The sequence below is a fragment of a genome, unplaced genomic scaffold (assembly GCF_019419815.1).
Source record: "Pyrus x bretschneideri cultivar Hongxiangsu unplaced genomic scaffold, Pyrus_bretschneideri_v1 Contig9, whole genome shotgun sequence".
NCBI classification, from domain to species: Eukaryota; Viridiplantae; Streptophyta; class Magnoliopsida; order Rosales; family Rosaceae; genus Pyrus; species Pyrus x bretschneideri.
The window spans coordinates 7,719,308-7,745,387 of record NW_025999831.1 but is presented as its reverse complement, the minus strand read 5'-3'; the positions used below and the strand labels follow the sequence as shown (position 1 = coordinate 7,745,387).

The window sequence follows — 26,080 nt, the reverse complement described above, 5'->3', positions numbered from 1 at the left end:
ACGATAGTGGAGCGGGCCCGGAAAGTGGTCCCCCCGGGGCCGGGATGTGACAATACTACATTAGTATATATATACCACATTGTCACATAAATATTATTTCAAAACATTAAAACAAAAAAAAAAAAAAATTTGCCTTTCAATGTTCAATGATATGCAAAATGAAGGGAGTTGCATTTAAAGGTTGGGAAATCTTGCATGTTTGTATATGCTTTCACATTTGTTAGACTTATACATTAATGATTATGAATTTTATTTATTTTGAACTCCCTTAAAAATATTATTCATGAGGGTTTGTATGGTTTTAAAAATTCAAACAACGATGAACCCATACTCATAGTTTAAATATTTTTCACATTTTTTCGTACTTGTAAATTAATTATTATAATTTTATTAATGTGTTTGGTATTTTTAAATTACTTGATACTTTTATTTTTAATGTGTTTTATAATTTTTCAATCTCACTTTTTAGTATACTATAAATATAAATAAATAAGTAAAACTTTTTTTAAATTTATATAAAATAATAATACAATAATACATATTTAATATACAATATATTCATATAGATTATGATTATTGTAATATATAGTAAGTCTTTGTAGTTGTTCATAAAATTAAAATCAGCAGGATAATTTTTTTTCTTAATGTGTCAAAACGGGTTACCCATATGTCATCTTCGTGTAAACCTGTTAGTGATCCATTATTAACAGGTTCTTAATCGTAAAACGATATAACGATCCGATTAGTTATCGTGTTGATCCAAAACCCGTTATTTTTTTGTTCCACTTATCGTATTAACAAGTTGTGTATAAAATTACTAGATCTACCCTTTAGTGTAAAAATATGTTGATGTACTTAAAAAAAAAGAGTTAATGATAATTTTATGTTCCAGTGGAAATATGACCTCTCATTTTTGTACCCTAGTTAGTTGAATTATTAAAAGGAAAATTTATGAAAAATGCTTGAAAACTTTGAGTTTTAACTGTAAGGACAAAATAAAGGATAAATTGAATAGTACCATGATTAATTTTTTAATATAAAAATATGATTTTCGTTAAAATGAAAAATACGGTAGCTTTTCGTTAAAGTTCCATTATTAAACTCCAGACTCCGGAGGGAGAGTACTCAATCATATTCGCCCCTCAACTAGTCTACAGTCTATTGGTTGTTGAAAATGCTAGTGGGTTAATGAATGCCCACAGTGATGCTGAAAACCTTGGTAAAATTTTTCAATACCCACACAGATTGGATTTGCAACATTGGCAGACGAATGAAAACATTGGCAGTGTTGATATGTGGACTTAGAAATGAAGGAGATCATTTTTCAAAAGGTGTGTTGTAAATTTCAAACTGTAATAATACAGAGTTGCTCTACAAATTGAACACTCCTACTGCTAAAGAAAAATAAAAATGAAAGATGGATGACATCAGTACCTACTCTTTTATTTGTCATTTTCTTATGCTATAATTACAATACAATATTTGCTCCTGTTACTGGAAAAGGTTATGTATCTAACTTTGGCCTATTTATAACACTGGTCAATTTGTTTTGTTGTTTACTCGGAAGAGATGAACCCAAAGTTAAGGTTGATTGCAGGAGTACTTGCGGTGGTGGCCGCAGCGTTGGCCGTCAACCCACCTGACTACTGGAAGCTCTTTGGGCTTGGAGTAGCTCCGATTCCGGGCTCCATTGACCTCCTCCACACTGCACAAGTCATCCCTGTTCCTGGAGCCTTGGGACCCGAGAGTCTCGCCTTCGACCCCACCGGAGATGGGCCCTACACCGGCGTCGCCGACGGCCGTGTTCTCAAGTGGGATCGGAACAATCGCCGGTGGACTGATTTTGCAGTCACTACTTCCCAAAGGTAACCAAAACTGAACCCAATCTTTATATTATCAAATCATTATTTATTGTTTTTTTTTTTTTTTTGCTAAATTTAGTTTGCATGTTGCGGGTGTTTGCGCTTTTGCCAGCATGATTTGCATTAGCTGCTTATAATTTTTATTTATTTCTTTGACAGTCAGTTCAATTAATTAGCCCGCCACTCAAGAAATTTGATTTGGGTTCCTCCATTTCTTGCCAAAATTTACAAATGTTTGATGATTTAGCAATTTGAACAAATGGATTGTAAAGATAATTTCAATAGCATTTTACCTAGTTCTTGTGTCATGTGTCGTTATCCTATCGTGCACTGGAATTACAATCGTTGGATCGTGTGAATGATCAAATTCGAGTGCATCGATGGTGGCACACCTAACACCTTGTGGCAAGAAGAACCACACTTGTGAGTTACAAAGAGGAGAACAAATTTGAGAAAATCTTACTTGGCGTTTGTGTGGAAGAAATTTGTGTTCTTTTTGTCTGATGAATTAATGCAAACAGATTTTCTTTAGATTAAGAGGATTCTGGTCTGGTCAATTTTTAACTAGTCACCTAGAAATTATAAATTCAGTTGAAGTAGAGTTCATGCTTACCATCTAAATGGGATCTACTTGAATGGAAAATGCATGATTGAACTTGCAGAGGACTCGAACCTTAAGGTGGAAGCTAGCTACTTGCTTGTTAAAGGTGCTTGCCCACGGATATTTGTAGATCTCCCTATAGATGATTGTGTCACTTTCAATCCTTGGTGTTAGTAGCAGGTATTAGGTGAGAGGGCGCCTATCTCATAGCTGTTATTGTGCTTTGAAGATTCTTTTCCAGGGTTTAACAAGCCAGCTACGCACCTTGCGCTTAAAAGCAAGTAGCTTTTATTTGGGAATAGGCTGTAAGTAAAGTAGTATGAGTTGAAGTGAAGGGCGCTAGTAAGTAATAATAAGTAGAGCGGAAGACTGTTGGCTGAACAAAAGACGTATGACTTGAGAAAGTCAGATCTCCGATCGGTTGTCGGGAAAAGGAGCTCCTATGGTACTTTAGAATAAGAATAATGGAGACTAACAGGTAAATGCAAATATGGTCCTCCGGACTTGAAGCCAAGCATAGGCCTTGCTGTTGCTTTAAAGCTTGGACTTAGCCGGGGAACCTCAGTTAAACAAACGAGTAATCTAAAGAGTCATCTAATCCCACCACCCGCCCCACACCCCCACCCCCCCCCCCCCCCCCCCCCCCCGGCCGGGGGCAGGTATGGAGTTGGCAGCATTTCAAGGTAGAAGTTAAACTAGAGATGGTAGTTCCAGTATGAAATAGAAAGGAACAGATTAAAGGCTTTGTCCTACTATAATATAAGGAGTAGCCAACGCTACCTTGTAACCTTGAAGTAAGGATCTGGAAGCTCAGGAGCAAGAGTAAGAGTAACTCATCTAATCCCACCACCTCCCCCCCTCCGGCAGGCAGGTAAGGAGTTGGCAGCATTTCGAGGTAGAAGTTAAACTAGAGATAGTAGTTCCAGTATGAAATAGAAAGGAATAGATTAAAGGTTTTGTCCTACTATAATACAAGGAGTAGCCAACGCTACCTTATAACCCTGAAGTAAGGATCTGGAAGCTCAGGAGCAAGAGTAAGAGTAACTCTAGTTGTGAACAGTTCTAGTTCTATACAAGACAGATAGTAACTGTAGCTAACAAGTGTTCCCTGAGTGCAATCCTACTTGTGCTCTTTCTACTATATTGGCAGAACAGGGGCCAAGTTATATAGGTATGGGCATGAAGCTACAGGTTCTATTTGCAGTTGTGAGAGAGAGTTCAGAGGCAACTTGTTATAAAGGTATCTGTGCGTGTTAATAGATCTTCTATGCAGGTAGTAGCATTAATGGGTGACTCACTTTCTTAGGTAAGGTTTAGTTTCTTTATTAGAAGAATAAGCACAGTGTTACCTCTTTGTGTAGGCTATTGACTTTCTTGTTAGAAGTAGTTAACGAACATAAATAAGGCTATTTGATGTCTATAATTTAAGATTGGGTGAATGCCCACTCCTTGGGTATGCTTTCAAAAGGGTCTTTTTCATACGTGCCGGTGTTCCTGGTCTGATGGTTTTCGGTTCTCGTGGGGGAAGGCGGGATTGGCATATATACAAGTTGAGAGTGTTCCTGGGCATGTGTGCTCACCAGAACTACTAATAACGGGATTTGCCTGCAATACATGTAAGGGGAATGGAACTCTTGTTTGAAAAGTTTAGCTGCGTTACCTAGCTCAGCTTCTCCTATGGCTTTTTGGATTATGGAAGTAGGGTAATGTGCAGACAAAGAAGGCCAAATAGTCTTTCTGCATGCAAAATGATTTAATCCCATGTACTTCTTTGCAACTTGTTCTAGGAGTTCAGAATTTATAGTCTCTGTAGTAATTTCCTGAAGCACATGCTTTAAGGAGCAACTCAACTTCTTCCTCTGGCACGATGTAGCAGAGGATGTCAGGAACATATGAAATTTGTGCTTAACCCCATACTATTTGAGTAAAGAAACCCTGCTCCCTGAAACAAACTTCAATTCATGGAGCATTTACCTTAAAACACAATCATGCTATGAGACCCAGTATCACTTAATACCAATGTTTTAAAAGGCAGAGGCGTGGGCGAGGCGTCTTACGGATAGCCCCAGCCTCCTAGGCGCCCCCGACGAAGCCTAGGCTAGTTTTCGCCTACTCCCACAAAACAGAGGCGACTTTCCTCACGCCCCACCTCCAAGGCTGCCTAGGCGCGCCTTGGGGCGAGTTTTTTAAAACACTGCTTAATACCCAGTTTAGAGTTATACCAACATGGAGTTTTAATCGTGACAGGGTAAAAAAAAGATGAATAATATGGCTGCATGGTTATGCTATGCCAAAAGATTTACTTTTAAATATTCTGTTTATTTTATGTTCTTGCTGAGTTTCTGTCAATTTATACATGGCAAGGAGTCACATAGTTATCTGAAGTTCAGCTGAAATGGGGGATAGTTTGCATAATTCATAATGGTTATTGATTGCCCTCCAAACTCTGTTAAATTTAGTTCAGGCATAAAAAACTTACTGAGAGCATTCAACTCATAGCAATGCTTTTTTACTTTGTTAAGCTTTGATTAATTGAATGCTATTGTTTTCAAGGAAGGAATGTGTTCGCCCTTTCGCACCAGAAATGGAGCATGTCTGTGGAAGGCCTTTAGGATTAAAATTTGATAAGAAAAATGGAGATCTTTATATCGCTGATGCGTATCTTGGCCTTCAAGTAGTAGGTCCTGCTGGAGGGTTGGCATCTCAAGTGGTCAGAGAAGTTGAAGGTCAGCCACTTCTCTTCACCAATGACTTGGACATTGATGAGCATAAGGATGTAATTTACTTCACAGATTCAAGCACAATCTTCCAGAGAAGGTAATTTAAGTACAAAGTCTTACATTATCTCCTTATGCATATGATATGATGAGGGTCTTACTTTCTGCATCCCCCTCAGTTTTTGTCAAGGAACTATCTGATGGCGGATGTTCAGTGGTATGACATGTCAAAAGTTCAACGGTTTAATCTTCAAATTACCTTTTCAATTTTCATGTGAATAGTGCATTCCAGATAAACTTCTTGTGCTAATTTGGCATCTAAGCTCTTTTGATCAAACCCCAGATCACGTTTAGTCTGCTTCACTTCAATGGTCACACATTATTCCTCCACATGTATCAAAACATGAAAAATCTTGTGTAAACTATAGATGAGTTGTCTGAAGAATGCACCTGGTAGAAAGATCAAAGCAAAAGTTATGTTTCAGTGTCATGGTACAGTTTAGCATTCTGTATGCGTCGAGTGTCCAATTGATTGGATACTAAGCTAATTGTGCCAGATTGAGAAAAACAAAGTCTTAGCTCTTTTTTTGTTCTCATCGCCATCATTATCCTTTATTTTTCGTAATCAAGATCCATTTTCATTTCTATTTTTTTACTCCATTGCTAAATGTAGGAATTGTTTTGAATTATTTGTTGAAACAACTTCCAAGTTTAGAATTTTGTGCTTCTGTGAGTTTGCAGGCAGTTCATGTCATCAGTCTTTAACGGAGACAGGACTGGCAGATTACTAAAGTACAACAAATCAAGCAAAGAAGTAACTGTTTTACTACGAGGTCTTGCCTTTGCCAATGGTGTTGCTCTGAGCAAAGACCGCTCTTTTGTGCTAGTAGCTGAAAGCACTACTTGCAGGATCTTGAGGGTTTGGCTTGATGGTCCAAATGCTGGAAATACTGATGTTTTTGCTGAGCTTCCAGGATTCCCAGACAACATAAGAAGGAACTCGAATGGAGAGTTTTGGGTTGCATTGCATGCAAAGAGTGGATTTGTATCCAAGTTTATTACCTCGAACACATGGGTTGGAAAGTCGATGTTAAAGCTTCCTCTCGACTTTAAGCGGCTGCATTCCCTACTAGTAGGAGGCAAGGCCCATGCAACTGCCGTGAAGTTGAGCGAGAATGGAGAAGTTTTGCAAGTTTTGGAAGATTGTGAGGGAAAGACTATGAAGTTCATTAGTGAACTGGAAGAGAAGGATGGGGAGCTCTGGATGGGGTCAGTTTTAATGCCTTTCATAGGCATTTATAAACTATAGAAAGTATGAAGCAATTAGCTTTTGATGTAATTTCAATAAAACATGTACTTTAACATGCATAGCAGAATCTGTTTGAATCATTTTCTCTCCTTGTTGTACAAACCTTATCAACGTTTCTGTTCCACTACTGAATAAAAATTACTGTTAGAAATGTTTCAACAATAGTTAGCTTCTGATCATGTCTTTGTCGCTCATTAAAACACTCCACCACAAAGGAATGTAACCAATAAGGGAGACTTGCGTGACCAGGTGTATCGCTATTGTTGCGTCCCAAGTCACTATTATTGGGCTATGTGAAGAGTCTTACACAAAACCTTGTCGTATTTGTGGTCTTGGAAGCCGAAGTAGGGATGGACCCATTTGTGTTAGTGGTTTGGGCGTCATTATAACGATAAATTTGTTTTATATAAGTCCTGATAACAAAGATATACGTGATAAGAATACTGAAAAACATCAAACCCATGCATTAAAATACCCAAAAAACGGAGCTAAAAAAAAATCTTCATAGAAATAGGTGGCAAAGAAGTACTTCAGAAATTTTTGGGTTAAAAATGAATAAAATTATGGACTAAAAAATTCCTATTGGTAAGACTTATTATTATGGTACGACATTAAAATATATGATTTAGATTTATAAATATCTTTCACTTAAGAATTAATAGGATTGATTGAGAGGTAACCTTGCAATACATAAGGACTTGTCCATGCTCTTATAGTACACGCCTTATTCTAGTGTTGAACCATATTCAACACCAAGACACTTCAATTGCCGAGAGTAGAAGACGATTCTAAGTTCTTCGACATCAACCTAGTTTTCTTCTATAGATAAGTAATTTACTTTGATTTATTACATATGTAATCTTAATGTCTTGTTGTCGAGCTTTTCATGATAATATCTTACACATATTTGGTTCAAGTGCAAATTTCAATTTTCATTTAAGAAACTATTGTCATGCACTTGCATTGCCTGTGGCCGTAATATTAGTGAGGCCGTTGAGCCCTTATATGTAGGGTGGTGATATTCACATATCATTTTTTATCTTCAACACACCCTCTATTAATTTCTATTCTTGGTCATGTTCTAATTATTAAGTACTGAATTCTTAGTTTCAAAACTATTCCATTGTTGGGGAGACTAAATTTCTAAACTAAATTTTGTAAACTAAATGATGTGATTGTTGATGATTGGATTATTAGCTAAGTGTTGATTGCTTACTTTCTATTATTGACGCATCATTTAGTTTGCAAATTTAATTTAAAATTTTAGTTTTCATAGCATTATCCTTTTCGAATTGAAGAGAAGTTAGGTTTTCTCAACATCTTTGTCTTCAGGGAAGTTAAATGCATCTTGCACAATTTTTTTAACACTAAAAAAGTGCATGATTTGAATTAAGTTAAACGATGAACAAATCCTAACAAATTAATATCAAACTCGTCATTCACATAAAAAAATAAATAGGTAAAATGTCCGTCACCTGCAACTTTTCTTCCCAGTTCCCACACACCACCTGGCTGGCTCCGGCAGTGGGAGCGCACTTTAAGGTACTATTGCGTCCTCGATAAGTCCTGTAAATTAATTACTTACATGCACTACCATTTGACGTGTTGTGTATGTATGCATATAGCATTAGTATTACTGCATCTGCTGCTGCTGCTTAATCCCTCCAGTTTCCACAAGCATGAAGCCAAAGCTGATGTTCTTGGCAGCAACCATAGGCGTTGTGGTGTTTTCAGTCTTGATTTCCCGCAACGCCGTCGCGTCGGGTTTCCGTCTATCAGTAATACTAAAAACCGAGCAGCAGCAGCGGTAAATCTTTCAAATCGCCATAATTTTGAAGTTGTTCCGATTGTAGTGGGAAGTAGTAATAGTAGCAATGCTGCTTCTGCCGTTGGTCCTGAAAGCTTCGTCTTCGACGCTCTGAGGTCCCTATACTGGAGTATTGGATGGCCGTATCGTCAAATGGGATCAGCATAAACACCGGTGGATCAATTTCGCTCTAACTTCTCCAAATAGGTACATATCTCCTCTATAATTATCTGCTTTTTTAATGTTTTTCTCTATGTTCTTTCTTTGTTTTTTTGTATCCTTAAAAACAAGTTTTTAATAACATGAAATTATTATTTGTATATACACAAATGATATTTAATTAAAGAGATCCAACATAAGACCTCGGGTTCAGGAGTGAATGTTTTCATGAACCCAGATCCTTTCTGGATCTAAAAAAACTGAGTTTAAGGATCAAATGATCCGAGCTATTGAAATTTGATCCAACGGCTACAATTGTTATAACTTTTAGAGGAGTCCCCTTTTTGTAGCCGTTGGATCAAATTTCAACAGCTTGGATCATTTGACCCTTAGGCTCAAGTTTTTTAGATCCAAAAGGATCTGGGTTCTGTTTTCGTACCTAGGTTCATGGTTTAGTTTTAGGCGGTGTTTAAAATACCGGTATTGATAAAAATATCGATATGCAAATTTGCGGAAATATTGACGGATATAACAAATATAGATATCGATTGCTTTCGATGGAAATGATGGAAATTTAAAATGAAACTTCAGGGATTTTCAAATATTAGTTTGGACAAAATATAAGAGTTTCTCGGATATTGAATAGATATGTTAGAAATATCGACGATATATGTTGATTTTAGCCTAAACTTACAAGTTTATCCGATATGAGGTGAAGTTTGGACTTCACCCCAATTTCCATATATTTCTCTGATTTTTTGGATATTTACCTGGAAATATCCACTCCATCACAGAAATATTAAACACTGGTTTTAGGTGAAATTATTAGGGGTGTGATATTCACACAACCCATTTTACTTTTCACACACCTTTCTAATATTCAGCCGTTAGATCGGATGAATTGAAGAAAATCAACGAATAGAAATTAACAAGGGGTGTGTAAGAAGTAAAATAGGGTGCGTGGATAGGACACCCCAATTATTATTATTATTTTGAACAAACGATATTATCTAAGCCTCATAATGGGCTAGCAATAATGTGGTTCAAATTCATCTTTAACAAAAATCGAACATAACCTCTTATTTACAAGTGAAGAGAAAACTATTAGAAATTAAGTTGTAATATTTATTGTTACACAAATAGGGGTGACTGCATGCCCTACCATTGTGAATGTATGGTGTAATGGACTAATGGAGGAGATAACTGGTTGCCCTAAGAGACAAAGGTCAGCAGCTCTCACTCCCAAAGCCAGTCAGATGAGTTTGTTGGTTGCATAGTGGCCCGGTGGTCGATCAGACGTACTTTTGTTTGTACGGATCCGCTGATGGTAATGGCCAATTGGCAATCGACTGTCAGTGTTGGAGAAATTTGTTTTTGCATCCGTTGCATGAAACGAGTGTACTGCATTTCTTGTATATGCTACAGACATGGAATAATTTAGCAATTTAAAATACTTGTTTTGTGCAACACGTGCAAGAATGTTTTATCCGTGGTATTGGGGCTAGCTAGCTCCTAGCTGCAGCTAGTACTTACCCCTCAGCAACCAAACTTTGTACTAAACCTGATTAAACAAGCCAAAATTTTGAATTCTAGGGTTGACAAATGAATTTCACGTATTGATTTAAAACATCTTCCGATTTTTCTAAGTATTTCTTGTTGGTTTATGTTTTCTCTTTTGGCACAGTGCAAAAAATTTGGTGATATAGTAAAACTCTATAATCTGTATAGGAATAACCTCCAAAATAGTTATAGAAAGTTTCGGGTCCAACTTGGGTAAGTTATATATAAGAATAAATTTTATATTGTAATAAGTATTATATTTTAGGTCCCGTCTTAAGAAATTTGTCTTTACATAGTAATAATTGTCAATAAAACCTTAATCATAAGAAAAAATGATTGCAATCTTCTATTGGAGTATGAGATACTTATCATAAGAAAAAAAATGAGAATATAAAGTAATGGGGATATGAAAATCAGCACTCAACTGTTTGATCAAATGTATAGAAAACTAACATACAGTGTGTTGAAATTACGCAGTCCTTTCTTGTACTTATTAGTGTGTAAGCAGTTTCTTATATGTAATATACCTAGAAACTAAGAGCACCGCAAGGCACAAAAACTTGTGCTCAGTATATTAATTGTTACTGCTTAGGTACGTAGAAATTAACTTGCTCAATTAAATCGGTTAGCAGAGATGGTTGTGAAGGGTCACATGAACACGATCAAACCGAGCACATTTGTGGCGTCCATTAGGCCCTTGTTTCAACCAAACAACTGGTGACCTTTACATTGTTGATGCTTACATGGGGCTCCTCGTTGTGGGCCTTGAAGGCGGCTTGGCTACTATGGTGGTGACACATGTACATGCCATTCCATTTGGATTTACCAATCGCTTAGACATTGACAGTGGCGGAGCCACATGAAAATTCGGGTAGTTCAGGACCTATCCTGGAATTTAAACTTATATTAATTGTCTACTGAGTTTTGCAAGAATGAGAATGTAGTGTACTAGTAGATCAGATTTTGGACCTATCATTAGGTCCTGGGGTTGACACTTGCTGATGGAAAACTGACTAGCTAGATTTAGCTACGAGGAGAGGAAGGTTAAATTTTTGCTAAGCATTAAAACCCATAAAAGTGGACTGTTTGTGGGCTTCAAGAAAAGGGCTTGAGTTGTTAGGTTTAAGAAAAAATAGTATTAAAATATTTCAACTTAGCCTAAAATGGCTAGTATTATTATAAGCGATAGCTAGTCAAATTAACATTTGGATCATTTGACTAGCTACAATAACAAAAATTTAGCTAGTACTGTTGGAGATGCACATACTCTAATACTATAACCATTGGTCACATGGAACAGGATAACATTGGACTAACAGATTTTAAGAGCAAGGAAGGTCAAGGAGCCATGAAAATGGTGACAAACTCATTTCTCAGCATTGTCCTGAGTCAAGACGCCCGCCACGCGCACACCCATATCAATGCCTTTCAGATGATCGGAATGTCCTCGTGTCTAGACCTCTCCGGCTTCTTTGAGAATGAGGTGAGGATAAAATGATTTATCTTCTTGTTTGCAATTGAATGTTTCGATTTTTGAAATGAAGTTGAAACATGCATTTGCTTCCGTTAACTCTCAATTTGGTCTCATGTTTTTGGGGTCTCACTCTCACATTATACCTTTTTCTGGCATTTTTCTTGGTAGTATGGTCTCTAGAGCCGACATGAATGAAGTTTATGCTGAATTTGCCAATTCCATCGACTCCCGAGAAGCCGTCGAGAATTCCCATGTGGAAAGGTGCCCTGAGAGCCTACTTTATCAACGCATTTGCTATTTCCCGGTGGCCCTTCCTTATGGTGTTTTCAGTGCTTCTTCTCTGCATAGATCTCTCCAGCTGGTTGTGCTCAATAGTCAAACGTTAGCAAACAAAATCCACATGCTTAAAGTTGTTCTGGTTTGATTTCACGAATGGTGGTCGTTTGAGTATCCCCCCATCGTCTAGGGTTCAGACATGAGAAGAGCGAGAGTCAGATTCTTGTGTTGGTGCTGGAATAAGGTGTTCTATCGTTGAAGTTATCAGTTATGAATCTCGGTAATAACGAATGCATCTAGAACTGGACACATATGCATGCATGCATTTTCAATGGTTGCTTGCTGCTACTGCTTTCGGCTCGACTTGTACCTGCCCTTGATCCAATTTATGCCCTAATGAGCTGCTATTTTGACCCTATTCATACCATTTGATGCCGCAGATTTTATTCTTTCAAAACCATAACTGAACATTTTTTTTATCCAATCCTCCTGTTCGATTCAGTCTCTTGCCCAATTACTCAATTCTAGCTCCGAATTCGAATCGCAGACTGGAGCTACGATGAGAGCGCATGATAAAGTGCCGGTCAATTCGAATTCGATGCGCGTGACTTTGCTTCTTTTTTTTTCATGCAAAATTAGGAAGCTCGATACTTTGACGTAGAATCGGAGTAAGTAATGGTATTATTAGCATTAAAAAAATCTCAATACACTCTTCATAAATGTATATTTCTTTCTAGTTATTGAAAATTAGGAATATGAGATATTTGAAATGGACATGAATGTCTGGTTTTACCACTTGACATCGATCAAGAAGAGAGAGTAGTGTATTTCACAGATAGCAGCTCAAAATATCAGAGAAGGTACACTATCTACACACACACATATATATATGTTAGGCTTAAGGTTTAGGGCCCTAAACCGTACTGCATGTACAGAAAGCCCCAACAAGTTGTGGCTTACTCAGCTGCCTTGGGGCAAAAGTTTTCCGTCCCATCAGTGCCTAATGATATAGTACTTCCTTTTCAGGATTCACATTTCTGTGACATTGAGTGAGGATAAAACTGGAAGACTAATGAAATATGACCCGAAAACCAAACAAGTACAATTTGTTCTTGAAAACCTGTCATTCCCAAATGGGGTGGCATTGAGCAAAATGGGGGACTTCATTCTAATTGCAGAGACCACACATTGCAGGATTCTAAGGTACTGGTTGAACACCTCTAATGAAGGAACTTGTGAAACGTTTTCTCAACTTCCGGGATTTCCAGATAACATTCGAAGGAGTCCTAGAGGAGGATTTTGGGTGGGAATCCATTCGAAAGGACTATGGATATTGAAGTGGACTCTTTCATACACTTTGACAAGAAAGACTGATGTGATATTAACTAGCACACAAATTAAAACCCTATGATTGTAGTATATGAAAGTAGGGATTGTTTTAGGCCGGGGATTAGAAGGGATGCTAATCTACCCAAAACTGACTTAAAAACACAAAACTAAACTTAAAAACATTTAACTAGACTTATATGACTCAAAACAAACTAAAAAAGCTCAAAACAGCACAAAACAATCAAATAGACTCAAACTAGACTCTAAAGGGTGATTTGTTCGAATTCTAACTTAACTTTGACTCAAAACACTTAAAAACATAAATTTGGACAGATTCTAACTAAAAGACACAACCAAGTAAAGGGGGATTGGATTTTGGACAAAATTAAGGTAAAAACAAGCAGATTGTAAAGACTCTAAACAACTTGGACGAAATTGGGTGATATATGGGTGAATGGCTAGCTAGAGGGTTCATCTCCACACATGACACATATGCATACAAATCGATTTCCAGTTATTATTCCTTTAAACCATGAATGACAATGCCCAAGTTAATTGCATCGCAGAACCAACCATCAGATTTTCTTTATTTCATTGAATTGAATGAATACGCATTAGAACTAAATTATCTTTCTCAAGTTCCCTATATGAAACGCATGATAGATATACATATCAAAAGTCATTAAATTCTATGAAAATCATAAGCATTGACAAGGCATTCATCACTATAAAATGCATGAGACTCCTGCCAAGGATTCACTTAACACAATCGTAACTAGTGACATCCACTACTTGTGAATATAAGTGAATAACTATTACATGAAACTCCATTATATTCTAGCATGAAATTCATGCATGCAAACTAAGTAGGCCTCCTTAATCAACATACAAGAATAAGTTATTGATGAGTCAATTTCATATTATATATTTTACCCTATTCTTAGTATATTTTGGTTAATATTCTAGAAGAATTTTGATACTTTGAATTGTATTTTCAATATATAATTTTCGACTTCCTCTAGAGAAAAACAGGATCAAATGGACGAATTTTGGAGTAATTCCAGTTGGAGGACGACCGTGAGTCACTTAACTTGATTGTATCAAAATATCATATTTCTCTACCAAGCGATGATTTTCTGGCGATAAAATAAAGGAGCGATGCGCAGTGCTAGAATAGTGACGTTTTGGACTTAACTTTTGTTTTTTCGGATGGGTTCGTGGCCTTCTGGAGATGTGTTCAGAACGTTCTTATCTTTAAAACAAGTTATTATGGGCCGGATTTAGAGGAGATTTGAGGCTAAAACGTGGTTGGATAAGTACTTGGAAAATTCTCCTAGTTTAATTAGGGTTTTATTATCTAAGATATTTTATTATTATTTAGTTTCCTAGTTGGAATAAGAGACCTATGTTTTAGGGTTTGTGTGATGGCTTAGCAAATATATTGCTTGGCCATTCTTAATCTCTAGATACGCTTTATTTTATGCTACTTTGGAGACAGAGAACTTGGCTAGGGTTCTTGGAGATTTTCTACTTTAAGGTGTTTTCATTCCTTTTATTCTTAATAATATTTTCTATGATTTTCATTATGAATATGCGTAACTAATTCCTTTTGCTAGGGTGAAGTCTTAAGCCTTAGCATGAATATGTGATTTTTATTTAATTGCTTATGATTGATTGCATGCATACTTTGAATTATTGATCACCGTGATTAAAACTATCTAATTGTCTTAATGCCTGATCACCATTAGGATCTTTAGAAAAGTAATTTGATGCAATTTTGGTCAGAAGGCTCCCTGAAATTGGTGCTGGCTTCTTGTGATTAATAATTGTAATTTCACTTAAGATGAACACCACGTCTTAAGGGTTGCATGGTTTTTCAAAGGGTTTTCATAAAGCATAATAAGTCTTTCATGTTCAGATTCTATCCGAACGTTCGGACAGGTTGCATATTAGATATACGTTCTATGTTAGAGGTTCCAAGTAGAATATAAATTAAGAAAACGTAACCTTCAAAGTGGTATGTGTAGATCATAAGTAATTGGTAAAAATACATAGGATTGCTAAGTGATGGTGGAACCCAAGTGCTTTTATAAATTGGTATTTAAAACTCTTTTCTTTTGTCATATTGGTTTTTAATTGAAATTCGTTTTTAATATTATCCAATTTCATAATCTCTTTTCTCAATTTTTAATTTTAAGTATTTAATTAAGAATTGTTTCTACATAAATTATCCAAATAGTCTTTGAGGAGAACGACCTTGCATGAGCATCTATACTACAATAGTCTTATATTCTTGCAAGTATTTCATGTGTTTTTATACCTACTTTTGTGGATGGTAAAAATCATATCAGTTATCAATCAAGCAGTTAAGCAAATTGCATTCACGATTTATGAAACAATAATTGGATGAAATCAATTCATATCACATATATGTTCATGGCTTTGAATTCACCTCTAACTAAAACGAATTTAGTTCCTCATGTTCGCAAAACAAAGATAATTAAATTTAAACATTGAAAACAAAGAATAGAATACACCTAGAAACGCTCCAACAATCCAACGTTTTGAATGGCAAGCATGGTTCCAGGTGTGGTGGATGGTGTGGTGTGAAATTGTGGTAGAGGGTGGTGATTGAATTATGCGGCATAAACATATATTTATAGGCTTAGGTGTGGCACAAAAGTAGCTTAGGAAAAGGTTTTAACACTTCAAATCCTTAAGGAAAAGGTCAGCTATATGGCAGAAACCAAAGAGGAAAAGGAGAGAGAGGTGCGGTAGATTCCTAGGGGGAAAGGGTTACTTGTTTGCATGATTTTAAGACTCCTTAAATCAGATAGGAAGTGGTTTAATGTGATAAGGAATCCCCCTTGCAGCTGGAGATAAGGTAAGATAGGATTAGGATAAGATAAGATAAGGTTGGATAAGGTTTGGATAAGATAAGGTAACTTGGATAATGTTCCTTCTTTGTAGCTGATTCCTTATCTTCAATGCTTCCAAATTTGTTTCTCCAGATATTAAGCATATTCCTAGTCTCTCTTGATCTTCAAATTCGTTCATCCACCTTACTCCATACTTATGTTATCCATTCCAAGCCCAAAACTGCTCTAAAATACTCCAAATTGCACTTTCTTGCCAACTTTGTCATTTGAACCTGAAAATACACGAAAATAGTCTACAACACTCTAATAAGTAGAAACTAACTCACTAAATGCAAAGAAACATGCTAATAAAGTCACATAAATATGCTTTTATCAAAGACACTGCTTTAGCTCATTCCCCTTGACATTACGAAAGCTTATTCATACATGGCAAAGTGGACTACTGGGAGTGGCTTTGCAATCAGGTTGAGTGAGCAAGCTACTGTGCTGGAATTGCTTGAGGATACAAGTGGAAATAGTCTAATAGATGAAAGTTTATTAGTGAAGTGGAGGAGAAAAATCAAACTCTTTGGATTGGATCAGTAAATATGCCATTTGCATGCAAGTATAGAATCGAAGTTTTATATTTTCTTTATAGTTTTGTTTTTTCATGTAGACTTTAAATTAGTATGATATTTTGGAAACACTTAGAATTCATGAATGCTTAAATTGTTTTCTTCTCATTGGAAGGAAATAAAATAAATATATATATATATATATGCATATATATAGTTGTTCGACTCTAATCACAATTAACCTAGGAAATCTAGGAAACTTACTAAGGAAAGGAATCCTCAATACAATTAAATCACAATATTTACCTTCCTATTCTAACACTTCCCCTCAAGTTGGTGCAAAATATCAAACATGCTCAATTTGCCCAAAAGTTGTGCAAATATCCTATTTGACATTGCTTTTCTTAAGACATCTGCAAGCTAATATTCCAACTTGACTTTTGGTATCTTAATAATCTTTCAGCCTAGTTTCTCCTTGATGAAGAACCGATCTACTTCCACATGCTTCATTATCACGATGAACTGGACTGGCACCTCACACGGCTTAACTATCACAATACAACTTTATGGCCTTAGCATTTTAGTAATTCCCAAAGCAACTCTTTTATAATCTGCTTTGGCACCTGAGCGAGCAAAATATTTTGTTTCTTACTTCTCCATGTAACCAAATTACCTCCCACAAATGTAAAATAACCTAATGTTGACCGCATGTCATTAATCAATCATGCCCAATTGGCATCTACATATATTTCAACCTCCAAATAACCATTCTTTGAGATCAAGACCCCTTTACCTGGAGCTGACTTCACATGTCGTAAAATTCACATTAAAGCATCCATATGTTGCTTCTTAAGATTATACATAAACTGACTTATCACACGTAAAGCATGAGCCAAGTATGGCAGCATATGAGTTAGATACATCAATCTTCCTACTAACTGTTGATATCTTTTCTTATAACACGGTGATTGATCCGAATGAAACCACTACTTTGAACATTCTTCTAATGGCATATCAACTAGCTGACAGGCTGACATTCCTTTGTGACAGAAATATACCATCCTTTGAATAGGCCACGTTAATACCAAAAATATTTATGTGGACCAAGGTCGTTCACCTCAAATTCTTAGGTCAAATGACTTTGCAATGCGTGTCACTCCTTAGGATCATCACCAGTCACCACCATATCATCCACATAAACAATGAGTACAATAATCTTTACCTTTCTTCTTCTTCTTATTCTTCTTTTTCTTCTTCTTTAATAACAAAGTATGATCATAATCACTTTTTTTTGTAACCGAAGGATCTCATAGAGTTTGTGAATCAACCCAACCATGCCTTCAGTGACTGTTTGAGACAATACAATGATCTCTTTAATCAACATACTTTATTCTGATGTTTGGCCGGCTTGTTCGAACCAATGGGAGCTCTATGTATACTTGTTCAGTTAATTCACCATGCAAAAACATATTCTTCACATCAAATTGGTGCAAGTCAATCAAGGTTTGTTGCTAGTGCAAGAAATAGAGTTGAATTTCGCTACTGGAGCAAATGTCTCATAATCAATTCCATACGTCCGAGTGTATCCCTTTCCCACAATCCTTACTTTGTATCTTTGGATCGATCCATCAAAGTTATACTTCACTGTCTAAACCTATTAGCACCCTACATGTTTTTTATCTGGCGGCAATTCAACAATCTCTCATGCCTCATTCTTTATCAAGGACTCCATCTCTTCTTCCATTGATACTTTCCACTTTAGATCGGCAAAAGTTTTCAGCATATTGTTAGGAATAGATACTAAGGATAATTGATTCACAAGTATTAAATATGACTTTGATTACCTATGGGTTGACACATAATTGCCCATGGAATATTTTACTTTGCTAGTAAGGTCCAGCTCATATGTGACTTTCATGATACCTTTCATGCTACAAGGAAGAAGTTCTATTCAGGGTATATCAGACAAGGATTGGTTCGAGAGTTTCATAGATTGATGAATATTGGGCTATTGAATGGTAAAATTTAGCGTAGACATGTCAGGATTAAGCAATAGATTGTGGGTCATCAGGCGACCAATCTGTTGGAAATGTGCCCTAAAGTCAATCATATGATGATACTTTACATACATTTTACATGTTAAACTAATCTAGTTTAATATAAGGGCAAAGATTATTGTTTAAAGACGCCTCATATAAACGTTATATGCTTGAACAATAAGTCCAAAGAACATGTAATTGAGAGAATGTGATATAAAGAAATTAGATTTATGAGAACATTCTCTTTCATACACATATCATAAATGTTCCTTATCATAAGATTGCCAATTAGGCATTGACAGTCCGATCAGTATGTGTTATGTCTTTAGAGTGACTGGTCTCGAGTCATTGGTATGATTGACACTAAGACAAGCATGTAGGTGTTCAATAGAGAATGAGTCCATTAAACACGATTAACAAGGAGTACTCATACTCATGTCACATGAGAACTCAAGGTTGGGATAATGCATAGTAATCATTTGACATTAGGCATCATAGTTGTCTTGTGGTTAGGTCCTTGATCTTTGACTGTGTCAAAGGCACTCCATTAGAGAGTGTCCACAACAGTTGGGGTTAAGCCACTCAACTATAGAAGCAGGTGAATGCATAACAAGGGATCTATAACCTTCAAATTGTTGAGGGAGAATACTCTACGATATGATTAAGAATCTCTAGCAAAGGTATGAATAAGATTTAGGAAGTCGTTCCAAATCACATTCAAGGTAATCATTTAAGTAAGAGAATCACATTGGATAGTAGATATGAATAAACTTTCAAACCAAACAATGTGATCAAGAGTATTGTATTAGAGAAAGACCGTATTGCATTTGTAATCCCAAACTGAATAGGTTCTCCAACCTCTTCTGATTAGCTTGGGTAGCCATGACATACTGCTAGGTATCACTCATGACTTGTGGTGTATAATCACTAAAGGGAGAATTGAAAATAAGTTTCAATTCATAATTGATTAGTAAGAGTTCTAATCGCCCACTGTCTTACTAAAAGAAACCTAATGGGTCGTACGCCGTGTAAGGTAATGATTGAAGAAAATAATGAAGATGAGTAAGAACAATTAAATAGATTAATTGTATATGGCAAGGATTAAATAAAAGTTGATTAATCAAGAACGAAATGTTTGTTTTAGGCCCTAAGTTAGGTTTCGAGGCCCAAAAGGTTTTGGTCCATAAGGCCCATTAAGTTTAAGTTGTAAGACAACTAAAACAAAAATGAGCAAATAGCCCACTAAACATAGCATGGCCAATCATAAAGAGAAGGGATGGTGTTGGCCATAGAGAGAAGGGATGGTGTTGATAGACTTATTACAAGTTTGCCGCTCATTTGGAATGACTATAAAAGCAACTTTATAGCCTCATCCCTCATTAGGGTTTTCTTTGAGGAAAGATGAGAGAACTTTTGCTCTATTTCTCTCTAGGAGGCCGACCACCCTAGGAGAGTTTACTAGCATCAAACTCCTCCAATGTCGCTCATCTTCTTCCTTCACCATCTTTGGTTTTGAAAATTAGAGGTCTCCTACCTTGGGGACTTTTGAAGTCAATGAGCAAGGAGACAAAGGAAAGAAGGTACTCACATGGGTGATTAACCTTTGCTAAGCAAAGAGGTGTTTTAAATGTATAAAGAAATCTTAACTCTTTCTCTTAGATTTTGACTTGAGTCTTAGTTCACCAAAACTACTAGGTTTTGAATTTCATGATTTAAGTTTTTTTTTTAAAGTGCACAGAAACATGCTTCCACCATTTAATTGTTAAATGCATGTATTATGTTGCTTAATGAATTTAGTTGTTCACAAAGTTTCCTTCGCAACCGTGGGAATGGTCTGTTCTCATAATAGTTCTTTAAGATTGGCCAATCGGTCGTGGGTCTTTAGGTGACCGGTTGCTGGAATACTATGTTCTTTGGTCTATTTGCTGGTCTCAACGGCAGGTTAGTGAGCTCTTCTTGACATGTAGGTGTTGTTTCAATAACTAGTTCATCTACTTCAGTCAGTTGACATTCCCCATCTAAGTCCAAATTTTCACCACTTGTTTCCAAGTAAATAATTGAGTTTTGTGGAACATCGTTTGTAGGAGTAAATCCATGACCAAGCGTCTATACTTCACTTTTTTTCTCCCCCTGAAGTGCAAACTCATAAGCAAAATACATTGTGGATGCATGAAATACCACATCCATGGTCACATACATTTTTTTGTCAAGGATGATAACACCGGTAACCTTTCTAATTAGTGGTATATCCCAGGAATATACACTGAAGATCTTAATATTCAAGTTTGTTTGTTGATGCAGATAAAGATGAACAAATGTAGTATGGCCAAACATATGTGGAGGAAGATTGGTTGAGGTTGAAGCTTGAACAAGATGAATGAAGACCACATGAGGGATGTGAGCATACTAGAGGGAACTTGGTTGATCAAGTAGACGGCAATCGCAAAGGCTTCCCCCCTATTACTTCAATTGTGCATGACTCTCCAAGAGGGAAGCTCGAACAACCTCAAGAAATGTTGATTCTTCCATTGGGCCACCCCACTCTGCTAGGATGTGTAGGGACATATAGTCTAGTGAACAATACCACAATCGGATAAGTACTTTTTAAAATTCACACTCAAATATTCACCTCCATTATCACTACAAAACACCTGTATTTAAGCCTGTGTTGGCATTGAACCAACTTATGAAAAGTTAGAACAATTCATTCACTTCACCTTTGGATTTCATAAGACAAATCCATGTCACTCGAGTACAATCATCGATAAATATAACAAACCAAATAGCCCATCCTAAAGTAGTGTTCTTGGAATGACCTTATATGTCAGAATGAATGATCATAAAAAGAACTAAACTTCTATTCGAACTCAAAGAATATGAAATATAGTGGCTTTTAGCCAATTTACAAGTACCAAACTAAAATTGGAACACCAAACTTCGAAAATAAATTCGAAAATAACTTTTTCAAATAACCAAAAGAAGCATTGCCCTAGACGATGATGCCACAACTAAATCTCAGTTTTTTTTTTCTTCTCTCTTGGATGCATACATGAACAGGGGTTGAGTCAACTGTCTTGTGCTATCAGATACAAAATCTAAGTAGTAAAGCTTCCCTCCTCTAACCCCATAAGCAATTATCTGTCTTTTCCGAATATCCTTTAAACACACAATAGTACGGCCAGAAAATCACAATACAATGTAGGTAAAGGGTTATACAAGAAAAAAATAACAAATTATAATTCAGAGATGGGACAACTAGAACAGAATCCAAATTAAGATTATCAATAAGTGCAAATTAACCCTTGCCAATAACCAAGGCAGCGGTTCCATCATCGGTGGTTACATTAATTTTGGTGGAGGGTTCTAATTTTTTGGACCAGTCTAAAATCGATAGTCGTATGATATATAGCACCAGAATCAATTATCCATATACTATTCGAAACAAGTGTAGAGTTTGGAGAAACGGATTGATTGATGACCTGATTTCATTTTCTGGAATCCCTGCCATGATCTTACCATTATGGATAATCCACAATCTCATAGCAACGAGATTTGGAGTGGCCAAGTTGGCCATAATGATCACATGTTTGGTGAAGATAACTTCGAGTTGTGAATGCAGCAGCATTGGTTTTTATTTCGGCGGATTTCTTCTCCTTAGCCATGGTGACAAATTCTTGGAGGAGTTCGATTAAGGTATGTGGAATTTGAGAGCAGAGGAGGTGCGAAAGATGGCCATGGATTTGATTTGGAGTTTAGTACCTAAATTAAGTTCTCAGGTTTTCCTTGGTTCGATGAAAGTTGGCTGGACTGCAACATCCATCTTTGGTAGGCCACCGCAAAGGGCATTATGTGGATCAATGGAAAAGGACAAAATGGGCCACTTCTACTTTGGTGGAAGTTGGCTGGGTCGACGACTTCTTGCTTTGGTCGGACGCTGTTATGCTGACAGCATCGACAAAAAGTTTTATTTTCGTGACTTCTGACCTAGGTTCGTGATGCCAACTTATAATTCATGAATACGTCAATTGTATTCTTCTCACTAGAAGGAATTATACATACATACATACATACATAATATATAATCTACAAAACCTATTAAGGAAGGGAATCCTCAATACAATTAAATAACAATATTTATCTTCCCATTCTAATAGAAACTATATATAGTTTTAAATTTGATGTAATAAAAAATGTAAGAGGATAACATAATTTAGCAAATGGCTTGTAGCTCAGTTAGAGCATTAAAGGTCTATTCTCGCAAACACACACTCTATATATAATCAAAGGTCTATTGTTAATTTGAGCATTAAAGTTAGACATAGCTTCTTTGAACATGTATTTGCTAATTTGAGCGTATATATATAATAAGCCTCTACTCTCGCAAACACTCGCTCTATCTTAAATCAAAGGTCTATTACTAATTTGAGCATTAAAGTTTTGTCATAGAGGAGAATGACTGCTACAGAATGATTGTTTCATCATCTTCGATCTCTACAGGGACATGTGCACTATTTTTATTTTTATTTTTGTTTTGGGTTAAACTCTATTTACTGCCCTAAAGTTTCGTGGTTTTCAACATTTAGTACATGAAGTTTTTTTCGTCCCAGAGTCATACCTAAAGTGTTAATTTTGGGACAATCTCATACATCCGTTAGTCAAACTGTTAATCCTCCCGTTAAGTGATAACGTGGCACCCATGTGCACAATGACTGAGTGCCACGTGTCATTAAAAATATTAAATTAATTAATTAAATTAAAAATAAAAAATAAAAAAAAAGAAACCCAGAACCTTATCATCTTCCCCACCCAGCCCCCCTTTAACCTGACACCCTCCACCCCTTCATCCCCTCCACCCCCTCCACCCCTCACCCACTGACACCCTTCCCCTTTCCTGATGCCCACCCTTACCACCAAGCCTTTTCTCCTTCCCCAAAAACCCAACCCCTTCCCGTCCCCAAAAACCCCAAAATTCCTTGCCTCCCTTTGCACTGCAACCAAAACCCCCAAAAACCAAAATCAATTCAATCACATTACCTCAAAACCAACCCTAGAATCTAACATTTCAAAATCCTCCAATCCGAGAGCTCATAGATCTGATTTAATACGCTCAGAGCTACCATCATTTACCTCAGCGGCCAAAGCCGAATCGACACCAATATGTTATCCCCACCCTTAGGCACCTCAAGCATCTCTGCCAAAAGCTCCTCGGACGCAAACCCGTACCGTACCATACTGCATTGAATCGGAGCGGCCCACGTCCAGAGTTGTAAAACAACAAGGCAGAGGTCAAGCAGGAGCACGAAATCATTCAACCGTTGATCAATGAATAAGATGAAGAGGTCGGGAAGTAGGGACTGGATGGCTTCTGGTATAAGAAAGGCGAGCTGTTGCGGGCTCGTGAGAACGAGGCCATCTAGCTGAGTCAACTCAGACAGTGACTCAGTGAAAGAGATTTGATAAAATGTAGCAAATAAAAAACAAAAAAAAAAAAAAAAAAGGAGAAGGAAGGAGAAGTAAAAGAAAAGCAAAGTGATCCGACTAGGACGGCAAGTGCGACCGAAAGCAGCGAGCTCGACCAGAGAAATGGGGTTTTCAAGCTCTCGGAGTTCGTTGTATTTTGGGTTCTCGCCAGCTTGGTGGACATGGAGGTTTGGAGGGCGAAGGAGGTGAAGAAGAACCGCTGTGAGGAACAGCAGAGGCGAGAGAACCACGACACCATGGCCATGGCGATCTAGGAGGTACAGAGATGGAGGGGTGTCGGGTTGAAGGGTTTTGTTTTGTTTTTTTTTTTTTTTAATTATATATTTTAATATTTTAAATTTGGATGAGAATTTTTTTTTTGAATTTTTAATTTCCACGTGGATCCCTTAATGACACGTGGCGCCTAGTCATTGTCCACATGGGCGTCTCCTCACAATTAACGGGAGACTTAACAGTTTGACTAACGGATGTATGAGACTGTCTTAAAATTTACACTTTAGGTATAACTTTGGAACAAAAAAAATCTAATGTACTAAATGTTGAAAATCACGAAATATAAGGGTAATAAACAGTCTTTTGCCCTTTTATTTTTGTTCAAACATGTGCACTATTTTAAAGTCTGACATAGCTTCTTCTTCATCTGCTTCGTACCTTATAATTTCTCCAACAGTAGGGTATTAATAGTGGGTCCATAGCTTTGGCCCACTGATATACACCGTGGCTCTATTCATGGACAACATCAATTGCAAAAAGAGAGGGCCCATTTGATCGTATGGCCACATATTTGTCCAAGCCCAACAATTAATCTCAGTCTCAAGTCTCAAATCTTAATAGTGGAGTGGTCCCAATTTTTCAACCGTCCATGTTATATTTATGTGTAATTTTCAGCCACATACAATATGATAATGATCTGACATATTTCATCATGTGGCTGAAGATGAACAAAACGACTCCGAATGGGCCATTTGTGTGTGGACTATGTTCCTTCTTTTGAATTGAAAGCACACTTTGCTTTTCATCTGTAAGGATAACCATAATTTGGACAAGAAAACACGTAGGATATATACAATCGTCCACAATTATTAGAGTCTCACATTAATAAATAAATTTACCATCTTTGATTTGAAGGACTTTGTTGCGATATGCTCGCCTTCTAAGTCAAATCAAGATTTTTCTTTGCTTTCATATATAAGCAATTGGATTGATGGTCAACAAGTTCAAGTTTCACAAATTCGTCAATTGTTTCACGGATTCTTAATGGCTAGATGCGATGAGTTCTATGATAAATTTAATCGGTCTAATATGATCATTCACCAACATCATCGATATTATTCCAACTTAAGCATCTATTACTAGGTATTGAATTTTGTCATACTCGGTTATATTTATGGTGGATACTCTTATGTATTAATTATTTATTATTTTATCATATGACCATGCATGATCATATTCTTCAACATTCTACAGCGTGAGGCTTCGGTTTGTGGTGATAGTCGTGGTTTAAGGTTAAGAGCTAATTTAAGGTTTCGGTTGTGTGTTGTATGAGTTTGGCTTTAGGGTCATGCTTATATGCGGAGAGTTTTTCTTTGTGAGATTATTTTTTTTACCGTTAAAATCCTTGATTTTTGTCAACGTTTTTAATAGACTGTTAAAATTTATCTAATGAACATAGTTTTATGTAAAAAAAAATGTCATTTCAACTAAATCGTAACAAAGTTTATTAACTGCCATTACCCTGAGAAGAGACCAAAAAGAAAGCAAATAACAAAGTATATTTATTTGCGATCCAGCTGATATCACATGGTGCCACTAGTAATCATTCTATTAGTGAATTGATTCAAACTTACCGTGTGAGGTTACTGTGTAACTGGGAATGTAATATTCAATATATTCATCGTAAGATGAATTTCGTTGCTGTTGAGTTGACCAACATGAGCCTCGCTCATCATTTGGGTAACGTCTATTTTGAGCAAGCTCCATCTTATTTTAAGCAATTATTTATTATCTAATATTTCTGAATCTCTCGACCTTGC

The 26,080-nt window shown here is 36.5% G+C and overlaps 2 protein-coding genes across 2 annotated transcripts; both read left to right on the top strand.

Moving 5' to 3' along the window:
- Positions 1-1,554: 1,554 nt before the first annotated feature.
- On the top strand, positions 1,555-6,651 carry LOC103931768 (protein STRICTOSIDINE SYNTHASE-LIKE 10). Its single transcript, XM_009341298.3, has 3 exons — positions 1,555-1,865; positions 5,017-5,280; positions 5,922-6,651. The coding sequence occupies exons 1-3, from the start codon at positions 1,570-1,572 to the stop codon at positions 6,487-6,489; spliced, it is 1,128 nt and encodes a 375-aa protein (XP_009339573.1). The 5' UTR covers positions 1,555-1,569; the 3' UTR covers positions 6,490-6,651.
- Positions 6,652-8,104: 1,453 nt separating this feature from the next.
- On the top strand, positions 8,105-20,871 carry LOC103931782 (protein STRICTOSIDINE SYNTHASE-LIKE 2-like). Its single transcript, XM_048576437.1, is given in 11 exon segments — positions 8,105-8,409; positions 8,411-8,503; positions 10,648-10,697; positions 10,700-10,854; positions 12,567-12,625; positions 12,792-13,140; positions 16,364-16,501; positions 16,504-16,590; positions 20,090-20,146; positions 20,452-20,507; positions 20,868-20,871. Coding segments are annotated over 11 exon segments (1,353 nt in total).
- The last annotated feature ends 5,209 nt before the right edge of the window (positions 20,872-26,080 follow it).

Bases quoted from the DNA above. Each gene is read 5' to 3' on its own strand.
- LOC103931768 (XM_009341298.3), top strand. From the start codon at position 1,570: ATGAACCCAAAGTTAAGGTTGATTGCAGGAGTACTTGCGGTGGTGGCC. The intron at 1,866-5,016 runs GTAACCAAAACT...ATTGTTTTCAAG, and splicing joins GCAGTCACTACTTCCCAAAG to GAAGGAATGTGTTCGCCCTT. The intron at 5,281-5,921 runs GTAATTTAAGTA...GTGAGTTTGCAG, and splicing joins AGCACAATCTTCCAGAGAAG to GCAGTTCATGTCATCAGTCT.